Genomic DNA, 22645 nt, shown 5'->3' with positions numbered 1-22645 from the left:
CCAAGTTCACTAGCAGTTGTTGAACTTTGTCCTTATGCAGTTGTTACATGGAATAACTACAGATGGTTTTGTAGTATAGAAGGATGTGATCTAAAAACTAATTATAAACAAGCCAAATTTTAAGTGTTCACAGAGAAACTACAGATGAGCAGCAGTTGGTGCTCTCTGGCCTGTTAGAAGCCAGAGTCACTGCATGCAGCACCTCCATATTGAAGATGGTCAAGAGCTGCATTTGTGTCGCTGCAGTTTTATATATCTTTGCCTTCTCATCCAGTGCAGCCTGTTGACTGTTGGTCTCTTCAGCGAATACCTCTGCTCTGGGAGAAACACCAGGTCACAGAATTTTCCAGACCATCTGAAGAGAATGCTACAGTGGACACTTAAGCTGTTAGATTTCTAGTTGGCACAGTCAAGTCAATGTCCAAGAACAATGAGGCCTCCTTAAAATGAATGTATGTGGGTATAACACTGTTATGCAGCATGCCTATGGCAAGTTAAATGTGTAGTACTGTGTTAGTCTCTTCCTCCTCTTGTCTCCCAATTACTGACCAGTATGTTTAATGAGTGTGCTCTCTGCAAGAAATGAGCATGCTCTCTGTCATGTCAGCCAGGCAGTGGCATATGCCTAGATGCATTTTTATCATTCAAACCTTTTGTAAAAAGGAAACATTACCATCAAGCCTTGCTGGATTCTTGATATATGAGGTCTGTGGGAAAACTCTATTTGGTTCAGCTCTTTTGGTTTGCAATGAGGCTCTTGGTGTTGTAGGTTTCTCACTTAATCTGACTGTCAAGGATGGACGTGAATACATGAACATGCACACACATCTTCTCTGATTTGCAGGAAAGATTTGACAGGGTGAGGGGGCAGTAGGGAAAAGCCAGTAATGGAGATGGATGCACTACCCAGTTCTATTCAAGAGACTACTGCTAGCACAGTTGTATACCATTTCATCTTTCTTTGGTTCCACGAAGGAGCTATAGATCTGAATCTTCTTTCTTGGTATGAAGGTCTGTCAAAAATCCAATTCAAATGCCCTTGAGTGCTTCTAAAGAGAGAAAAACTGTCTAGTTTGTAAGCAAAAAGGAAACTGCAAGTTCAGGTGAAAGGAACACTTGTCAATTTAAAAAGTAATATTAATAGGTGAAACAAGAACTGAAGTTACTAGAACTAAAGTAGATTGAAATCTTTTCATTTTTTAATTTTACCTTATGCAATTGATAAAGTGATCATGTATTGTCAGGTTTATTGTGTTTCTCCTTTTTATAATAACATCCTATCTTGGTGTCTAACCAGTTTATTTGAGCATGAGCTTTCGTGAGCTACAGCTCACAAAAGCTCATGCTCAAATAAACTGGTTAGTCTCTAAGGTGCCACAAGTACTCCTTTTCTTTTTTCTTTTTACGAATACAGACTAACACGGCTGTTACTCTGAAACCTATCTTGGTGTGGCTCTTTCACACAGCTACAGAGTTGTATTTTTGTGTGTGTCTGTCCATCTGTCCCCCGCAACTGTCTGTAAGGCCACAGAAAAGGGCTAGGGGATCCAAGGGCAAATACGAATAGTTTCAGGTGAAACAGGTAACTCATACTTTGTTTTTTAAGTGGCTAGATTTCAAGTTGATTGTGTCCCACGTAGACTTTGTTTAACAAAATCTACTTCATGCATGTTGGATTCATTGGAACCTTCTCTTTTGCAGTGTTATGAAACTACATAGGAGCAGAGCTGTGCTTGCCAACTATTTCTGAACAAAGTTGTAAATAGCACAGTTCCATCCAGGGGTAAGGGCCTAAGGGCAACCAGGTTCTGAAAATGGCTTTAACCAAATTGTGCCCCCTCCATACTGGCAACAAAGTTGCACTTGGATGAAACTTTTTAAAGCAGATTTCCTAACCTGGTTTTATTTTTGTAATCCTGGATGGTATGGCCTAAACATTCAGTAATAGCAGGCGTGCCTGGTTTGGAGGTTGTTTTCTAGTTGTATAAATGGTCCTGTGGTATGAGAACATTTGTGAGTTAGTTCAGAAAATGCAGTGCTCTTCTTGTTCTCGTTCCCCGTCCCACTGCGTAGGGGTGAAATAACCCCGTGCAGACAATACTGTGTGGTTCTGTGATGTGGGGGAGCCCCAGGGGCCTCCCATTAGGAAACGCCAATAACCAGCCCTAGATAGGTCTGAGTGCTGTCATGACAGACAGTAGTGCCCTTGGAGTGTGTGGGCTCGATGACTCTTCAGCTTCCCTCTTGACTGCAGATGTGTCACTGTGAAGTGGGTTTTCCACCACTCTCATTACATACTTCACGATAGTGAGCTGCATGACTCCTGCCTGAAGTTTGAGTACTTCTGCCCAGGAAGCAGTCTCAGCGTGACTAGCATAGAGTCGTGTCTCTCTTTCTTTTTATTTAAAAAACCGTGTTCTGTGTATGTTGCTGCTGTCCGCCAACATCCCCTCTCCCTGAGCAGGAACCTAACCTTGGCTCAGTATAGTTTATTCTACCCAGAGAGGATGTAAGAGGACTGAGATTGTTCCTGAACCAGAAATCTTTTGGGGCAGTTCAAACTGTCAAGTTTGAGAGTTTTTTTTCCCTTGCCAGGTTTTATCTTGTTTTTCTGTTTATTCCTCTGGAGGCCTTATATATATTGGGTTGGCAGAATTCATTATTTATTTATTTATTGTAAATTTGATGGTTAATTATTGATTGATATTTTTAACCTTAGTTTTTTTCTGATATTTGTCTTTTAAATAAACGTTCACAGTGGTGCTGCAGGGGGCTCCCTGCGCGGCCACAGGGTTGGTGACACCAGATCCCTGGAGGCGCGCGGTGAGGGTCCTGGCTTGGCAGAGCAGAGACCCCTGGCCAGGACTGTGAGAAGGAGGACGCGCCTCCTGCTGCAGGGGAGACCACCCTACTGCTGAACGGCCCTTTCCGGGGGATGGCCAGCCGGTGAGCGAGTGACCAGGGCTGCAGATGGCTCCATGCGGTCGCGGGGCCAGTGATGCTGGATCCCTGCAGGCTCTAGGAGCCAACTGTTATCAATAGATTTTTTTTTTTCATCTATTTCAGTGTGTCAGATGAAATCGACCTCTATTGATCACTAGTTATTTAAATCAAACCTGCCAAACCTAGTTATATTGCAGAACCAGGGATTGCGATGTAAGGGACATAGCTCCCTACCCAGGATGAGTGGGTAGCTCTCTGCCAGCACCAGGCCTCAAGACCACAGCATGTATGGTGGAACACAAATGCCTCCAGTGCCATTCTGCATTGTCAATACAACAGTGTGCAGCCTAATGAAAATGTGGGGGCTGCCTGAATTTGATACTGACATGTCCTAACCCGGGGAATATTCTAATGCTTGTATTCTCCATTTTCATACCTTAACTCAATAAAATCCTCAGTTTTTGAACTCTACTTGAATTTCCAGCTCGACTTGGTCAACGAAATGTTTAGCTCAAATATTATTTGAAACCAAATTTTGACTGTAAAATCTGTGGTACTAGCAAGTTAAGAGTTAGTTGCTAAAGAAATTCACAGATTGATTCAGCAAATGTCACCTTTTTCGTGTTTACAGACTGATCCCAAGGTAATTGATTATTCTAAATTGTTATTTTTCACTCTGTGCTAGCCTGGGCTTTGAGAGTGACGAGAGACACCAGGAATTAGTGACCTGTTTAACAATGAATATAGCTGCTGCACACAGTCGTACTTTTTTCTCTGTCCTGTGGTACTCTTGCCCAAAATCATCTGAGCATTTTCACCCAGAGGATAGTTAACACTTGACCGCAAGTTAAAGGAGTATGGGCTGGATGAATGGACTATAAGGTGGATAGAAAGCTGGCTAGATTGTCGGGCTCAACGGGTAGTGATCAATGGCTCCAAGTCTAGTTGGCAGCCGGTATCAAGTGGAGTGCCCCAAGGGTCAGTCCTGGGGCCGGTTTTGTTCAGTATCTTCATTAATGATCTGGAGGATGGCGTGGATTGCACCCTCAGCAAGTTTGCAGATGACACTAAACTGGGAGGAGAGGTAGATATGCTGCAGGGTAGGGATAGGATACAGCGGGATCTAGACAAATTAGAAGATTGGGCCAAAAGAAATCTGATGAGGTTCAACAAGGACAAGTGCAGAGTCCTGCACTTAGGATGGAAGAATCCCATGCACTGCTAAAGACTAGGGACCGAATGGCTCGGCAGCAGTTCTGCAGAAAAGGACCTAGGGGTGACAGTGGACGAGAAGCTGGATATGAGTCAACAGTGTGCCCTTGTTGCCAAGAAGGCCAATGGCATTTTGGGGTGTATAAGTAGGGGCATTGCCAGCAGATCGAGGGACTGATTGTTCCCCTTTATTCGACATTGGTGAGGCCTCATCTGGAGTACTGTGTCCAGTTTTGGGCCCCACACTTCAAGAAGGATGTGAAAAAATTGGAAAGAGTCCAGCGGAGGGCAACAAAAATGATTAGGGGACTGGAACGCATGACTTATGAGGAGAGGCTGAGGGAACTGGGATTGTTTAGTCTGCGGAAGAGAAGAATGAGGGGGGATTTGATAGCTGCTTTCAGCTACCTGAAAGGGGGTTCCAAAGAGGATGGCTCTAGACTGTTCTCAGTGGTAACAGATGACAGAACGAGGAGTAATGGTCTCAAGTTGCAGTGGGGGAGGTTTAGGTTGGATATTAGGAAAAACTTTTTCACTAGGAGGGTGGTGAAGCACTGGAATGTGATACCTAGGGAGGTGGTGGAATCTCCTTCCTTTGAAGTTTTTAAGGCCAGGCTTGACAAAGCCCTGGCTGGGATGATTTAGTTGGAGACTGGTCCTGCTTTGAGCAGGGGGTTGGACTGGATGACTTCCTGAGGTCCCTTCCAACTCTGATATTCTATGATTTTATGATTCTAACACACACATTAGGTGACGTCTAGGGATTATTCATGTTCAACTAATTAACAGGGACACTCTGACTTAAAAATCCTTACAAATACTATCTTTGTTTATTAAAACACTGAAAGACTTTACAAATCTATTATTTGACTGTGCATTTGCATTCCTTTAATGTCACCCAATTAAAAGAGACTAGTCTGTTTTACTTTCAGGTACTCCTGCACTAGCACGGTGGTATAGTGCTTGGGTTGCAGTTGTTGTGAGGGAATGTATGTTTAAACTTTCTAGTAAAAGAATTAAAATAAACATTTTTTGTGGTGTGAAGTTTCGTAAAAAGCTTGTCTTAATGCAGCCTGTATTTCAGGCTAAATTTGACCTGACCCTGTTCTTCTAAATCCAGGATGGGTTAATTTCTCGATGAGACGTGCTTGCGGAAAAGTAGTACTATTGCCAGGAGCTGGTTACTGCAGAAGGTGGAGACTCCATGGTTCTTTCACCATTCACATTCTTATGTTCTTATCATAGGCATGGAGTTCAGATGGCTTGGCTTATGACCGTTTCACTGACCAGCCATAGATACATCAGCCCCAGTGTAATCAATTTTTTTTTTCTCATTTCAGTGACATCAGGTACATAATTTGTCCTAATGAAATGAACAACCACTCTTAGCATGGGGAATAGGAGAAGAACAATGCTTTGCTCTGACCACATCTCCTAGGCACCTTCGTTTCTCAGTACATGCTGTACTAATGCAAGACCAGCCACTCTGGGGCCAGTGTCTGTCAAAAAGCAGGTGGATGGGGCAGGGGAAGCTGATCTTTAATATGCAGTTCTGCTTTGGAAAAATACACTTCAGTTATAGTGGGGGAGAAAAACAACAACCCACTCTAAGCATTGAAGTCAAATCTGAATCATATGAAATGGGGTGGCATGGTGGGGGAAGGGAATCATCTCTTTGCAAATTTCGTCATTTAGTTATGACTTTGGTTGTATTTGCTGGTGTGTGAATTCTGTTCTGCAGTGGGGTTGTGTGTGTTGCGGTTTTGCTTGGCTGCTGAGATAATTTTGTGGGATATAAAATGCAGTCCTCTAAACAAAAAGTGGAACACCTCTTCCCCTCCCCAAAATTCAGTAAACAAGCGTAGGGGTGTGTGTGTGTGTATCTTCCTCCTCCCCCAACCTCGGTTTTGTCTGCGGTCTTGCTGAGAGTAGGTGGTTAAGGAATTTGATGTCTCTCTGTAGTGACTCACCAGAATGATTCACTAGTACGTGGAAATAGAATGACCCCGAGAGTCACTTAACTACTCTGAAAGGCTGGGTTGGGTGGCATGCTCAGCATCGCTTGCCCTTTCCGGTCGGGAGGCTGCTATTCTGTTCTCCCTACGTGCATTCCTTTATGGTGGGCCCACAGTGCTCCTCCAGGCCCAATGAGGGGATCTGCAAACATCACTGTTCCTGCATGCGTTGACAGGAGCAGTTCCTGTATACTAGGTAGTGAGGGTATGTCTACACTGAGTTTTTAAACCTATGGCAGCAAGTCTTCAAGCCTGGGTCTACAGACTCAGGCTTGCAGGGCTCATGCTATGGTGCTAAAAACAGCTGTGTAGACATTTGGGCTTGGGTTACAGCATGAGCTCTGAAGCCTGCGGTAGGGGTGGGGTTCAGGGCACAAGCACAAAGTCTGTACAGGTGTTTTTAGTGCAATAGCGCAACCCCAAATCTGCAGACTCAAGCTCTGTGATTCACTTCCATGAGTTTTAAAATACAGTGAAGTGTACCCAGAGATACTCGTCTAGATGTAGGAGGAGAACATCTTGGTTCCCATCAAATGAATTCCTCTGGATGCCAAGGGTTCCCTTTGCTGCAGTGCTGCTAATACTTACCCACCAGACAGCTTGATTTCTTTTCCTTTGTTGCCACTTCTCACATTCTTAGGTATGCACTTCCTTTTTGTGTACGAAGATCACTGTATCTAAAGGAATGTTATTGCAGAATTTCATGTCACTCTTACAAAAGCTGTAAGGTGTACCACCTCTGAGGTGCTTACATGCCGCATACCAATGATGTGACCTTTGAATTTATTTAAAGTGCTTTGGGATCCTTTGGATTGGCACCTGCTATGCTAGTGTCAGGTCAGTAATATGCATGCCTCCCGCCCCAAAGAAACCTGTACACTTCTCTGTACAGTGGGGTAATGTGCTTCATGCCAACTAATGTGGCAGACTCCGAATCATTTGGCTTTGAATCCTGCCCAGCCTGCAATGGACTCGCCTCCCAGTTGATGGGCACAATTGATGCCTGTTCTCTCTGAGGGAGAGTCACATCCCAGATAGATGCTCGTGTAAATCCTTCTCTTTTGAGAGCTTGTACATCTAGGGACATGTGATTGAAGCTGCATCTCCTCAAACATTTGATACACTAGTCACTTCAGACTCAGAGGAGGTGACTGCCTCCAAAGAATGACTGAAAGGGTCTTTGTTAGTGACTGCTCCTGTGAGCGCACACACTACCTTAGGGTTCAGCGAAAGGTAGGCAGGAAAGAAGATGCAGTAAGAATTGGCACCAGCTCCGCTGACCACTCCAGCGCAAGTTGCCTCTATGCCAGCGCTGGTCTCAGGGCCAGCACTCCTGATGCCAACAATTTTGTTATCAGAGCTGACAAAGGTGAGACTGAAAGAGCTGAGCAGAGCCCAAGCATGGATTCAGGCACAGGGAGATGCCGTCCTGTAAGGAGGGGAGAAGCTTCGCTCCAAGGACAAAGTGTTGAAGTCTGCCATTAGGGCAGGAATGATGCACAGTGAACTAGTACAGACTTAGATGCAGAGCATGCCGATTATGGGTCAGTGATATGCCCTCACATAATTATTGAGATCCCCTCCAGGGACATAGTCTGTACAAGAGAGGTGCCCAGGACTGGAGCTGAAACATTATTCCACAACACCGCTGTCCAAAAAGTCATATTTTCTTTGCTGTTGCTGGATTACGCCTTCCTTCTGGCATCGAGCAGGGATGCTTGTCTTCGATCTTCTAAGAGTGACCCGAGGGCTGGTACCTGACATCCCTGTGATATGGTTTCACTCTCAAAAAAGTGTGAGTGGGGCAACCCCAAAGTCCCTGCGCCTCCTAGAAGTCAGCAATCGCCTGGTGCAGTGGTTCTCAACCAGGGATAGGCGTACCCCTAAGGGTATGCAAAGGTCTTCCAGGGGGTACGTCAACTCCTCTAGATATTTGCCTAGTTTTACAACAGGGTACATAAAATGCACTAGCAAAGTCAGTACAAACTAAAATTTCATGCAGACTATGACTTGTTTATACTGCTCCTATATACAATATACTGAAATCTAAGTACAATATTTATATTCTAATTGATTTATTTTATAATTATATGGTCAAAATAAGAAAGTAAGCAATTTTTCCGTAATAGTGTGCTGTGACACTTTTTTTTTTTTTATATTTTTATGTCTGATTTTGTAAGCAAGTAGCTTTTAAGTGAGGTGAAACTTGGGGGTATGCAAGACAAATCAGACTCCTGAAAGGGGTAGAGTAGTATGGAAAGCTTGATAGCCACTGGCCTAATGGAATTCCTGAGTAGGCAATCTGTGACCAATTGTAAATGGTCCTTGCACAGATCCATCACAGGACCAATATTCTGTCATTGGAGATCTCCCATAATAGACTTGCTTGCCACCAAGGAAGACGCTAAGTATTACAACTTTTCCTCCACAGGTGGCCTCCATCCAGGACCGTTGCCAGATGTAGATTGTTAGCACCTAGGGCCCCATTGTACTAGGCTATGGTAATAATTTTTAATTATTTATATTTAGTGGTTAGCTTATAAACCTTTATGATCTAGTTCTAGAGCATAATATCTTCCAAATTTGTGAGCACTTCCACAGATAAGTTAGGCTTATTTATACATCTCCAGTCTCTTTTCCCCTCACCCCCATTCCTGCTAGGCTCTTGGCCTCAATGACTTCTGTGTGGCATGAGTTCTTCTGTCTAGTTGTGTTGTGTTTTCTTTCCAGATCTCTTAACCCATCCCTCTCGTGATCCCTGCTGCCAGTGCTGCTTTCTGTCTTGACCGTTGCAGCATCCTGCTCCAACCCTAAATGCAGTTGCCTAGTTCACCTGCCTTTTCTGCTACTCAGGCCATGTATCGGCGTTCGCCCCGTGTGAAGTTTAAGCTTGTACTTCCTCCCTAAGCTCTCCTTTCTGCCTACAATCCAAGCTCCTTTCACCACTGTCCTTCCTCCACTGTTTGTTATGGGAACCCTTCCTATCCCCTTCTAAAAGCTTGCCAGTTCCACAAAGCATTCCTCTTATCAGATACAATCCACTCACTTTGCGCTGTACTGTACTATGCATATGGGTATGTCTATACAGCATTTTGGAGTCCACGGGAGTGAGCCTCCCAGCCCGGGTCAACAGACTCAGGGTAGCAGGGCTCATGCTAGAGCTCTAAAAATAGCTGTTTAGACTTTGCTTTGCAGTTGCAGCTTGGGCTCTGAAGCCTGCCCCTCTCCCCGGCTTTCAAAGCCCAAGCTCAAGCCTGAACTGAAACATCAAACCGCTGTCTACAGAGCTATTTTTAGAGCACTAGCATGAGCCCTGCTAGCCTGAGTCTGTTGACCTGGGCTCTGAGGCTTGCTTCCTTGAGCTCCAAAATGCTGTGTAGACATAATGAGTCTTCAGGCTGTGAGCTCCTCAGGCTAGAGGTTGATTTTTTTGGTGCACTTTGGGTATTAAATGTTTGTAAAGTGCTTTGAGATTCTCACGTGACAGATACTATAGAGGTACAAAGTGGTGTGATTTGAGAGAGGCTCGGGTCCTGAAGTTTGGATCTGGCTCCAAAGGCTCGCAGAGTTGAGGAGTATTACGATCTAGAGTTTTGGCTCAATTCTGTCTCTAGCTGTGATTTTTATTACATGGGAGAGGACGGGGAATGCAACTGAAGCAGCATGGAAAATGGAGAGGCTAGATTTTTTTTCAGTAGGTGATTACAACCAGCAGATAAATGCACATGACAGGTCACAGGTCAGTTTATGTTGGTGGTTTGTCCCACCAACTTTGAGTCTGTCCCTCTTTAGAGATTTCCTGTATAAATAAATCTAAAAATATTTGGTTTTGGGGGTGGGGGTGTAAAGAGGCCTTTAGGAAGTGGGTGCCACTTAGCGCTCTCTCCCATTTTAGTGATCTGTTTTAAAAGCAGCTTTTCAAGTATTCAAATACCTATATATTCTGCATTTATTTTTATCCTGCGATGGGTCATAGCTTCAAAACTAGTGAACATTTCTCACTCTAAAAACACGCTTCCTTTTATAGTGTACACATGGTGGTGGTTTTACTACATTCAGCATAGAGCTATTTCCTATTTTCCAGTTGTTCAGTAACACTCCAAAGCCCTTGCTCTGCCTCCCTCTCCATTGACTTTCTCGCCTTGCCAATCCATTATTGTGATTTCAGTGAGACGACGCCAGTGTTGAGCGTTTAATGGGCCATGAGCAGGAAGTTCAGCTATTTCCTCCTCCTGTGAGACCATGATGTCATCAGCTGTTCTGGGTCACTTTATCATCTGCTGCTGCTGTTGCTTTGGTGTATGTGGAAAAAATGTAAACAGCACTTTCCAGATGTTCTCAGGGTGGCTGCAAACCCATAAATGGGCTGTTTAGTTCAGGAGCATTAGTAATGTGTTTAGGGGGGTGGCAGTGAATAGAGTAATAAAAATGTATAGTGCTATAAGCATCCAGCACCGCATGCTCTGTTAGTTACATCATGCATGAGCAAAAGCTGGCGGGGGGGGGGGGGGGGTCAGTTCCCTCTGTGTATGTACTTGGCCCCATTAGAGCAGTATCTAAGCACCTCACAGACACTAATGAGTTTAGTCTCCCAGCACACCAGGGGAGGATTTCACAGGTGGGTAACTGGGACACCGGATGATTAAAGTGATTTGTTCTGTGGCTTAGTCAGGCATTGAACCCAGATATGTAATGTTCCTATGGCCGTAACCATAAGATTAATTTTATTATTATACTTTCCTGTTTCTCTTCCTTCCCTCCCTCCGTCCCAAACCATCACCCTCAACTTTGAATCCTGAATAAAATTAAACAATAGAAAAGTCTTCTAGTAGGTCTGTGGCAGGCAGGTGCTAGTCTTTGTTAATCCATTCTGCCTCCAGGTGGTGTGCTAAGGAGCTTATTATATTGGTGTTCTAGTCAGACTAATGATGAAAGAATTCAAAAAGGCATTCTAGTTATCTTCGAACTCCCGCCAAAAATAGCAGATTTGGTGCTAGTGAAAGGTGCTGGATAGGTGACCTTGGAGCTGGTGACCTCTGACCCATAATAGGCATAGCACAGATTGTAGCAGCAGAGTGAAGGTCTTCTACCCTGAGCTCTCCGTGCTCAACAAGAGATCCCCTCTAGGTGGGAGGCTAGTTAAGTGCTGCTGGCCCATAGACTAATTAGACTAGTCCAGAATGGGTAGATAAAATACAGCAATGCCATGGCTGCTAATGGCTAGAGTGGGAGACTTTTGTTGGCTCTGCCAAGTTTGTTGTGCAACCTTGTGCAAGTCATTTAACTTCTCTGTAGTGCTGTGTCCCCTATCTGGAAAATGGGGATGATGATGCTTCCTTACCTCACAGGGAGCTGTGAAGTGCTTTGAGACCCTTAGGTAAATAATGAGGTTGACTATAAACAAAATACTTTAAAATGAAGATACCTATTGAATTTTAGAAAGTCAAAGAGAGGGTGGTAAAATGAATCTTAGCCTTGTATCTTCTCTGTGTGAAAATGCAGGTTATTATAGTGTCCAGTTTGGGACTGGAGAGGTCTTATCTATCTCACTGCAGCTGGAGACAAGGACTTCAGGGTGAACTTGGGAGACCCGCGATCCTGAGCTGGAAAAATCATCAAAGCTCATGCACCACTAGGAAATTTTAAAAAAAACAACAACAAAAAACCCAAGGCTATTTTGTGGGGGAACCAGTCACTTCACACTTCAGGGTGTGGGTTGTTTTTTTTTTAATGGACTAATTAGTTTTTATTGAGTCTTGGAAAATCTGATGTCAGACCTGCGTTGCGGCAGGGCATGGTGGAGCACAAGTTGATTGGAAATTATATCGCCAAGATCATAAGGCAGTGAAAGTTTAACTATGGGAGTTTAAAATAGCAAAGCTGAGCCATGTTGATATTAAAAGACATGACTGAATAGAAATAATGGTCTAATATTAAACTAGTTTTCTTTTCTTGGGAGAGGAAGCAAAATGCTTGGCTTGTTTTTCTCCCTGCATCTGTTGTCCAAGTATAGGTTTCTTACCTCAACACCTTGACTTTTTTAAGTATTGCTGGGAGATTGGTGTTTGCAGCTTTTCCCCCCACCAAACACACGCACACAAGTTACAAGTTGCTTTATGGATTATCTTTCCTGGCAACTGAAGTCAGAGCTCCCTGGAGCTTTTTCCAGGCTTCTTCCATGAATCTCTGCTGCCATGTCACCTTTCTTTGTTTTTAATTATTTCAGTTAGGGGAAGATTGAAATACCTGCTCCCTGTTCCACATGAGAACCTGGGTGGGTTCAGGTGAAAGGAGCTCTTCTGTCTTCAGTCTTAGCAGACCTATTCTTTAATTAGGTTGCCTTTCTGCATTTTTGTTCCTAGTACGTAGGAGCTGATTGACTGAACAGCTTTGCTCGTTACAGCAGGATTAATTTAAAAGACACAACTATGTTTCTGTAATTCAGGTTTGGGGCTTGCGAGATGTTCCTTTTAGAAAATCTGTTGTGTGGATCCTGCTGTGAAAAGCAGAAAAAGACGGGGTCCAGTAGGTCAATGTGCGGGCATTTAGTCTCCAGAGATCTGGATTCAAAACTTTATTTCCCTAAATGAAGATATGTCTGTATTGTTCTTCTCCTAGTCCCTGGGTATGCTTGTCAGTGCCTCCAAAATGACTGCCCAGTCCCATGACACTAGCAGCCTGTCTGATATTCCACCCCTGTCCAAAGTGGGAACAGGGGAGCACGGGGGGTGAGCATGTGTGTAGAGAGCCTGCCTGGTTTGTACTGGGTTCCTTGCATTCATGAGCCCATAGTTTGCATACAAAAAATTTGAAAAGGGAAAAGAGTACTCTTTCTGATGACATCACTGATTATACAGTGGTCTATAATTTGTCCACCATAACCTATTTTCCCCCAATGCTAGCTAACTAGCTGGAGTGCAGAGACCCGTGAGAGCAAGGCAAAGGAGGTAGAGGGGGGAGCTTGCAAAGGTGGAGCCAAAAAGTAGCTCAGTTACATAACTGTACAAAAGGAAAGGGTTTGTCAGTGGTTTTTTTTTTTTCTCATGCCCTTCTGCAAAATGAAAAATGTTGTTGGAAACCTGAATGGAAAAATCCTGAGCATCATTGAACCCTACAGGGACATGAAGTATATTGAAATATTCCACCTGTTTTATGGCTGTTGCTTTTCCTCTTTCAGGTTTGATATCTACAGGAAGGTGCCAAAAGACCTTACACAGCCAACCTACACAGGAGCTATTAGTAAGTACCAGCTTTCATTGCCGCCTGTGCATACCCCAGTCCAAAATTAGTATTTCTTCTGGCCTCCCTCTAAAAGGTCTGGTTTTTAAAGGGATATTAAACGTGTGAGAACAGACATCTTCTGTAGCTGAGGCAGCTTGCTGTGACCAGTCTGTGCTCTTGTACGGAGGAGCTGAACAACCCCTTAAGGCAATTTGTTTTAGAACCACATGGACAGAAAATGGCAAAAAGGGAGTTGTTAAAAGCAGGCTCTGAACTACCAACCATTTAACTCTGACACGGGCTGAAGTAGATGGGGAGCTGCTAGCTCCCCCCCTTGATGGGTGTGTGCCTGCTCCAAATAGACTTTGCAGTTCTTGCCCCGCTTCTTCCCCCAAGGCCTCACCCCCTGCTCACTTCTCTTTCCCAATCCCCGCTCTCCCAGGACTCACCAGCTGCCTGCAGAGCCAGGCTGGGAGTTGCTGACATGGAGCTTGCCTACCTGCCCAATCGGGGCACAGCAGGGGGTTGGTCCCCCTAGCAAGGGTCTGGGGCAGGGAGAGATCAGTCTCCGTAGCAAGGGGCGAGGGCTGGGACAATTGTCGTCCCCTTGTCCTACTCCCCCGCAATGCCACCTACCTCTTAGAGCCTGGTCTGGAAGCCAGCCACTGCTCTCTGTCAGGTGTCAGCAGCTGGGCAGAGAGCAGCTCCTCCATGTGGCTTCAGGTGCTGCTCTTCCTACCCCAGAGTGATGGAGGCCGGTTACTTTGGCCAACATCTGTGCTGACTGGATGCTGCTAGGAATACCTAGCAACCCTAGCTTTGGGACTCTACTATCTTAAATAATTTCGTATAATCTGGGATCATTAATTAATTGATCCCTTTTCTGGATCATTAATGAATATGTTGAACAGCACTGGTTCCAGTATAGACACCTCTCTCTATTGTGAAAACTGATCATTTATTTCTACCCTTTCTTTCCTATCTTTTAACCAGTTACTAATCTAGGAGAGGATCTTCCCTGTTATCCTATGACCACTTAATTTCCTTAAGAGCCTTTGATGAGGGACCTTGTTACAGGCATTCTGAAAATCCAGATATACTATATCGACTGGATCAGCTTTATCCATGTGCTTGTTGACTCCCTCAAAGAGCTCTAATAGATTGGTGAGGCATGACTCCCCTTTACGAAAACCATATTGACTCTTCCCCAACAAATCATATTTACTTATCTATCTGAAAATTCTGTTCTTTACTATAGTTTCTATCAGTTTGCCCCCTACAATGTGGGACAATACTGCAGATTTGTCGCCCAAAAAGAACAGCACTCATGTGGGAATCTTCCTGCACATCCTCTGCAGTGAAGATCAATACAAAGAACTCATTTAGCTTCTCTGCAATGGCCTTGTCTCCCTTGAGTGCTCTTTTAACACCTTGGTTGTCTGGTGGCCCCACTGCCAGTTTGTCAGGCTTCCTGTTTCTGATATACTTTAAAAAATAAAAACCCTTACTACTAGATTTTGCATCTTAAACAAGTTGCTTCTCAAAGTCCTTCTTGGCCTGTCTTACTGTACTTTTACATTTTATCTGCCCGAGTTTGTGCATCTAGGATTTGACTTCCAAATTTTAAAGGATGCTTTTTTGCCTTTAATGGCCTTCATTACTCTGCTGTTTAGCCAGGGTGGGATGACTTTGGTCCTCTTATTGTCTTTTCTGATTTGAGGTATGCATTTAGTCTGAGTCTTTGTCATGGTCTTTTTAAATAGTTCCCATGCTGCTTGCAGGCATTTTACCTTTGTGACAGTTCCATTTAATTTCCATCAAACAAGTGGCCTCATTTTTATGTCGTTCCTGCTTTTAGTATTGGGTCTCTTGGGTATTTTCTGCCTTACAAGGATGTTAAATTTAATTAGATGATGGTCGCTATTACTGAGCAGTTCAGCCGTAGTCACATCTTGGACCAAATCCTGTGCTCCACTTAGGACTAAATCAAGAATTGCCTCTCCCCTTGTGGGTTCCAGGTCTAGCTGCTTCATGAAGCAGTCATTATGGTATCTAGAAATTTTATCCCTCCATTATGCCATGAGGTGACATTTACCCAATCAATAAGAGGCCAGTCGAAATCACCCATTATTATTATTGTGCTTTCTGCTCTTGTAGCCTCTCTAACCTTCCTTAGCATTTCATAATGTATGGCCATTGGAAAGCATTCATGGACAGAGGACTGTTCTCTCAGGATGGACTTCACCTGAGTAAGGAGGGAAATAGACTTCTAGGATGGAGGATGGCACAACTGATCAAGAGATCTTTAAACTAGGAATTCGGGGGAGATGGTTGGGAGATGTCCAGGTAATCTCCACGCCAGTTATTCTCTTTGAGAGGGAAGAAAACAAAGTAAGAAAGGATACAGCCGTGAGTAGGACAATGGACATAAGGCTGAAGGGCAGTGTACATACCAATCTAATAGGTAATATTGGCGGTAGAATGTCTGTGCCCAATCAGGTAAAGAATGTGAGCGAAGCCAAACGACAAAAATTAAGATGTTTTTACACTAATGCGAGGAGCCTAAGTAACAAAATGGAGGAACTAGATCTACTGGTGCAGGAAGTGAAACCAGATATTATAGGGATAACAGAAACATGGTGGAATAGTAGTCATGACTGGAGTACAGGTATTGAAGGGTACGTGCTGTGTAGGAAAGACGGAAATAAAGTCAAAGGTGGTGGAGTAGCATTGTGTATCAATGATGAGGTAGACTGTAAAGAAATAAGAAGTGATGGAATGGATAAAACAGAGTCTGTCTGGGCAAAAATCACATTGGAGAAGAAAGCTACTGGAGCCTGCCCTGTGATAGTGCTTGGGGTGTGCTATAGACTGCCGGGATCTGATGTGGTTATGGATAGAGACCTCTTTAATGTTTTTAAAGAAGTAAATACTAATGGGAATTGTGTGATCATGGGAGACTTTAACTTCCCAGATATACACTGGAGGACAAGTGCTAGTAATAATAATTGGGCTCAGATTTTCCTGGATATGATAGCTGATGGATTCCTTCACCAAGTAGTTGCTGAACCGACAAGAGGGGATGTCATTTGAGATTTGGTTTTGGTGAGCAGTGAGGACCTCATAGAAGAAATGATTGTAGGGGACAACCTTGGTTAGAGCGATCATGAGCTAATTCAGTTCAAACTAAATGGAAGGATAAACAAAAATAGATCTGTGACTAGGGTTTTTGATTTCAAAAAGGCTAACTTTAAAAAATTAAGGAAATTAGTTAGAGAAGTGGATTGAACTGAAAACTTGTGGATCTAAAGGCGGAGGAGGCCTGGAATTACTTCAAGTCAAAGTTGCAGAAACTATTAGAAGCCTGCATCCCAAGAAAGGGGAAAAAATTCATAGGCAGGAGTTGTAGACCAAGCTGGTTGAGCAAGCATCTCAGAGAGGAGATTAAGAAAAAGCAGAAAGCCTACAAGGAGTGGAAGATGGGAGGGATTAGCAAGGAAAGCTACCTTACTGAGGTAAGAATATGTAGGGGTAAAGTGAGAGAGGCCAAAAGCCATGCAGAGTTGGACCTTGCAAAGGGAATTTAAAAGCAATAGTAAAAGGTTCTATAGCCATATAAATAAGAAGAAAACAAAGAAAGAAGAAGTGGGACCGCTTAACACTGAGGATGGAGGTTAAGGATAATTTAGGCATGGCCCAATATCTAAACAAATACTTTGCCTCAGTCTTTAACGAGGCTAATGAGGAGCTTAGGGATAATGGTAGGACGACAAATGGGAATGAGGATATGGAGGTAGATATTGCCAAATCCGAGGTAGAAGCCAAACTCGAACAACTTAATGGGACTAAATTGGGGGACCCGGATAATCTTCATCCAAGAATATTAAAGGAACTGGCACATGAAATTACAAGCCTGTTAGCAAGAATTTTTAATCAATCTGTAAACTCAGGGTTTGTACGTTATGACTGGAGAATTGCTAACATAGTTCCTATTTTTAAGAAAGGTAAAAACAGCAATCCGGGTAACAACAGGCCTGTTAGTTTGACATCTGTAGTATGCAAGGTCTTGGAAAAAAACATTGAAGGAGAAAGTAGTTAAGGACATTGAGGTCAATGGTAATTGGGACAAAATACAACATGGCTTTACAAAAGGTAAATCGTGTCAAACCAACCTGATCTCCTTCTTTGAGAAGGTACAAATTTTTTAGACAAAGGGAACACAGTGGATCTAATCTACCTCGATTTCAGTAAGGCATTTGATACGGTTCCACATGGAGAATTATTAGCTAAATTGGAAAAGATGGGGGTCAATATGAAAACTGAAAGGTGGATAAGGAACTGGTTAAAGGGGAGACTACAGTGGGTCACACTGAAAGGTGAACTGTCAGACTGGAAGGAGGTTACTAGTGGAGTTCCTCAGGGATCAGTTTTGGGACCAATCTTATTTAATTTTTTTATTACTGATCTTGGCACAAAAAGTGGGAATGTGCTAATAAAGTTTGCGGATGACACAAAGCTGGGAGGTCTTGCCAATACAGACAAGGACCGGGATATCATACAGGAAGATCTGGATGACCTTGTAAACTGGAGTAATAGTAATAGGATGAAATTTAATAGTGAAAAGTGCAAGGTCATGCATTTAGGGATTAATAACAAGAATTTCTGTTATAAACTGGGGATGCATTACTTGGAAGTAACAGAGGAGGAGAAGGACCTTGGAGTATTGGTTGATCACGGGATGACTATGAGCCACCAATGTGATATAGCTGTGAAAAAAGCTAATGCGGTCTTGGGATGCATCAGGCAAGGTATTTCCAGTAGAGGTAAGGAGGTGTTAGTACCGTTATACAAGGCACTGGTGAGACCGCATCTGGAATATTGTGTGCAGTTCTGGTCTCCCATGTTTAAGAAGGATGAATTCAAACTGGATCAGGTACAGAGAAGGGCTACTAGGATGATCCGGGGAATGGAAAACCTGTTTTATGAAAGGAAACTCAATGAGCTTGGCTTGTTTAGCCTAACCAAAAGGAGGCTGAGAGGAGATAAGATTGCTCTCTATAAATATATCAGAGGGATAAATACCACAGAGGGGGAAGAATTATTTAAGCTCAGTACCAATGTGAACACAAGAACAAATGGATATAAACTGGGGCCATGAGGAAGTTTAGACTTGAAATTAGACAAAGGTTTCTAACCATCAGAGGAGTGAAGTTCTGGAACAGCCTTCCAAGGGAAGCAGTGGGGGCAAAAGACATATCTGGCTTCAAGACAAAGCTTGATAAGTTTATGGAGGAGATGATATGATGGGATAGCCTAATTTTGCAATTAATTGATCTTCGACTACTAGTGGTAGATATGCCCAATGGCCTGTGATGGGATGTTAGATGGGGTGGGATCTGAGTTACTACAGAGAATTCTTTCCTGGGTGTCTGGCTGGTGAGTCTTGCCCACATGCTCAGGGTTTAGCTGATCGTCATATTTGGGGTCGGGAAGGAATTTTCCCCCAGGGCAGATTGGAAGAGGCCCTGGGGGGTTTTCGCCTTCTTCTGCAGCGTGGGGCACTGGTCACTTGCTGGAGGATTCTCTACACCTTGAAGTCTTTAAACCACGATTTGAGGACTTCAGTAGCTCAGACATAAGTTAGGGGTTTGTTATAGGAGTTGGTGGGTGAGATTCCATGGCCTGCATTGTGCAGGAGGTCAGACTAGACGATCATAATGGTCCCTTCTGACATTAAAGTCTATGATTCTATGATGATCACTGTTATCAGTCAGGAGAGAGCTGGAGTGGTGGGGTGGCAATAAAGATGGGATTCCTGTGGGATCAGAGAAAGAGCTGGCGAGGAGAAGAGAGCCCAACATGACTTATTTTCTGCAATTTTTTGTCTTTATTTTTCACCTTGCCATAAATTGCCTATAACTAGAGTCCTTCCAAATTCACGGCCATGTAAAATGCTTCGTGGATGTGAAATCTGGCAGCAGCAGAGAAATAAGGGGACCATACCACAATCCCCCTAAAATAACTTTGCCACCCCCCTGCAACTCTTTTGGGTCAGGACTCCCAATTTGAGAAACGCTGGTCTCCCCCCGTTAAATCTGTGTAGTATAGTGTAAAAGTACACAAAAGATCAGATTTCAGGGGGGGAGACCAGCGTTTCTCAAATTGGGAGTCCTGACCCAAAAGGGAGTTGCAAGGGGGCGGCAAAGTTATTTTAGGGGGATTGCGGTAGGGCCACCCTTACTTCTCTGCTGCTGCCTTCAGATATGGGTGGCTGGAGAGAGTGGTGGGTGCTGACCAAGGGCCCAGCTCTGAAGGCAGCAGTGCAGAAGTAAGGGTGGCAGTACCATACCATGCTACCCTTACTTCTGCGCTGCTGCTGGTGGCGGCTCTGCCTTCAGAGCTGGGCTCCTGGCCAGCAGCTGTGGCTCTCCAGCCACCCAGCTTTAATGGCAGTGCTGCCTCCAGCAGCAGCATAGAAGTAAGGGTAGCAGACCTGCAATTTCCCCTACAATAACCTTGGCCCCCACCCCCAACTCCCTTTCGGGTCAGGACCCCTACAATTACAACACCGTGAAATTTCAGATTTAAATATCTGAAATCATGAAATACGCAGTTTTAAAAATCCTACGACCGTGAAGTTGACCAAAATGGACCATGAATTTGGTAGGGCCCTCCCTATAACAATCCACTCCCCAGCCCATGTATCTGTGCATAGTTTTTGGTTGATGTAAATTTTTTTGCCTTGGGCCTTTCTTCTTGCTTCCTCCTTTTCAGATTGGCTGAGTAATGCAATTTCACACCGTCATTATCACTGAGTGCTCTGCGTGGAGTGGTAAATACAGATCTAGCTGATCCTGCCAAATTGGTAATTAGATGCCTAATGCAGCTTTCCTGTTCCGTTCCACACTGCCTCCCTTTGATCACGTAGTTGTGCCCCATTCACTCATGCTCTGAGATTGGGTCAGTGGCCCTGTATTCGTTGCTGACACATATCCCTTGGTGGAGACAGGCACTGAATAGAACTGAGTCAGTAACCATGAATCAGAAGGATGTGAAGTGAAGGGCTGTGTGAGCTGTGGAGACTCCTGACCAAAGAACGGGATGAGATGTTTTACCAAACCATTTCTCTTCAGAGGGTCCATGCCTCTCTGGCTCTCCCAAACACTGAATTACTCCAGCATTAACCCCGCTCTCCTGTAGTCATGGTGCAGCTGCTAAGATTATTCAGAATGTGCCAGCACAGTAGTTTGCGTAGACACTCCCACCCCCAAGCTCAACCATAAGGTCTGCATGAACCTGTTGATAAGTTTGGAGGCCCCTAAGATCTGTTGTTAGGAGGGGACTCTTAGGGTGAGTCGAGGCCCCAAAACTTCCCTTCCAATTGGGGAGTGACCGTTCCACACCTCATATTGATTCCATTTAGGAGCTTGTCCTGAAGTGCAGTTGTCTCCGTATCACCTGAAAAGGAGCTTTTAAAAAACTCTTTTAGAGCTGGGGTAGTGTGCCCCTCTCTGATCTGTGACATTTGATTAGTGCAGTAAGTTTGTCTTGGAAAACTTTGGAGGCCGGGAATCTTACTAAAATGATTAACTGACTCATTTCCCCCTGTACCTGGCTTATCAAGCCTCCCTTTCCCTTGACAGGTTCCTCTCTAACCACTTCACATCTCCTGCCTGTCACCCTCCCGGTGTAGAGGGGATTGGAAAGCTTACACCAATCAGATGGTCAACATGCAAAACCAGCTGGCACCTCTGTGTGTGGTGATCTCTGTATACAGCCTTCTCAAAGGCCTGTCTGTCTGACCCAGCCTGTGACTCTTGATTGTAAATCCAGCATCTCTAAGCTTTGCAGGCTTTTTATGGAAATCGCGAGTGAGACAAGTCAACTACTCTACTTAGGGTATAATGTACCAGTTTGAAGCCTGTCAGGACAGCAGGATTTTGTGATAAATATTTTATGGGATTTGGGTTGTAATAATCTTATTTAGGGGATTGTGTGTGTGGTGGGGGATTAATTCCCCATAAAGAATTTTTACCAGGGCACTAGAATAAATGAAATGACTATGGTACTAGAATAGATTAAGTGACTATGGTTGCATCTCTGAGCATCCAACTTGCTTGAAGTTCTAAAACAGTTTGTAGCAGCTGATTGTTTACAGTCCTGCACTTTCCATAACTGCTGCATAGGCACTGGTCCAGCGTTGCCTCTGGAAGGGAACTCGCATGGTATTGAAGCTTTCTGGAATAGAAGCGTGTTTGTCAGCCAGACTCCCACAGTCACTTTTGGGTTGTAAAATGCTGCTTCTCACCATGGCAGCTTACTGGAAGGTTTGGCATCTCAATGCTGCCTGCACTAGGGACTGTTGAGCTGATCAGGTTCTGGGAGACAGAAGCATCCGAGATGGGAAGCGCTGAAGTTCATCCCTGTCTGATGGGAGTGTGGGTAGCATATCTTGATACGATGGGCAGGGGCACATTAAAACACAGGGGATGCTCAGGAGCCAGCTGATGGGTTTCTTTGGTGTCTGTCTACCTTTTGTTGATTCTCTGTGGGCTGGGCACTTCTGGCAGTGGTCCAGAGGGAGGGTTTGACAACCTCCTCAGATATCTCCTTCCTCAAGCAGTACATGAACAGTAAGCAGCTGCCTGTAGCAAGGGAGTACTCTGATGAAAACCACCACCACCACAGTGCTGCTGTTGGTGAAGCCTGCTTGAGTCCCACTGAGGAGAAGCCAGCACCCAGAGTCCAGAAAGATTCCAATGACAGCTGATGTAGCTGTAGATCCCCTGAAGAGTACCAGTGTCATATGCTTAGCTGTCACTACTTCAGCAGAGTCTCAGCTTCTCACAAGTAGAAAACTTCTGCTGAGAGGCTGCTCTGCCTGCTCTGAATTGGGGTGACTTAGAAGTTGGAGGTGAAGTGCAATGAGGACCTGCAATTAAGAGGGAGGAAGAAACATTTAAAGCACCACCTCAAAGACTGGGGCAGAGTTTTGGGGTCTATAGTACCAAAGCACTGGTTTTGTTTGGGTCTATAGTACCAAAGCACTGGTTGCTCTAGCATTGTTAGCCAAAGAGCTCTCATTCATTCAAATATTCCCTTCCAGAAACAGATAAGACCATTGAGTTTCAACTTTTCATCCATTTCCTTCTTTAACTAGAACCAGCTGATCCTTGACATATGTTAGAAATCTCTGAGTAGAAGTAGGACGTAGCATTGAACAGCAGTCCCCTGATTTGTGCACAGTGTTAAAG

The 22645-nt window shown here is 44.2% G+C and overlaps 1 protein-coding gene across 3 annotated transcripts in view; it reads left to right on the top strand.

The window, feature by feature from the left end:
- The window catches only part of ERGIC1 (endoplasmic reticulum-golgi intermediate compartment 1), a 103578-nt gene that overhangs the window by 20193 nt on the left and 60740 nt on the right, over window positions 1-22645 (top strand). For 2 of the 3 annotated variants that reach the window (XM_074960573.1, XM_074960571.1), the window contains exon 2: window positions 13348-13409. In XM_074960573.1, the coding sequence (XP_074816674.1) occupies window positions 13348-13409 (62 nt within the window). Of the gene's footprint in view, window positions 1-13345; window positions 13410-22645 lie in introns of those variants that run through there. The other variant, XM_074960572.1, reaches the window with a different exon arrangement.

Source organism: Natator depressus, chromosome 8 (assembly GCF_965152275.1).
Source record: "Natator depressus isolate rNatDep1 chromosome 8, rNatDep2.hap1, whole genome shotgun sequence".
Classification (NCBI taxonomy): Eukaryota; Metazoa; Chordata; order Testudines; family Cheloniidae; genus Natator; species Natator depressus.
This window is presented reverse-complemented; position numbering and strand designations above follow the sequence as displayed.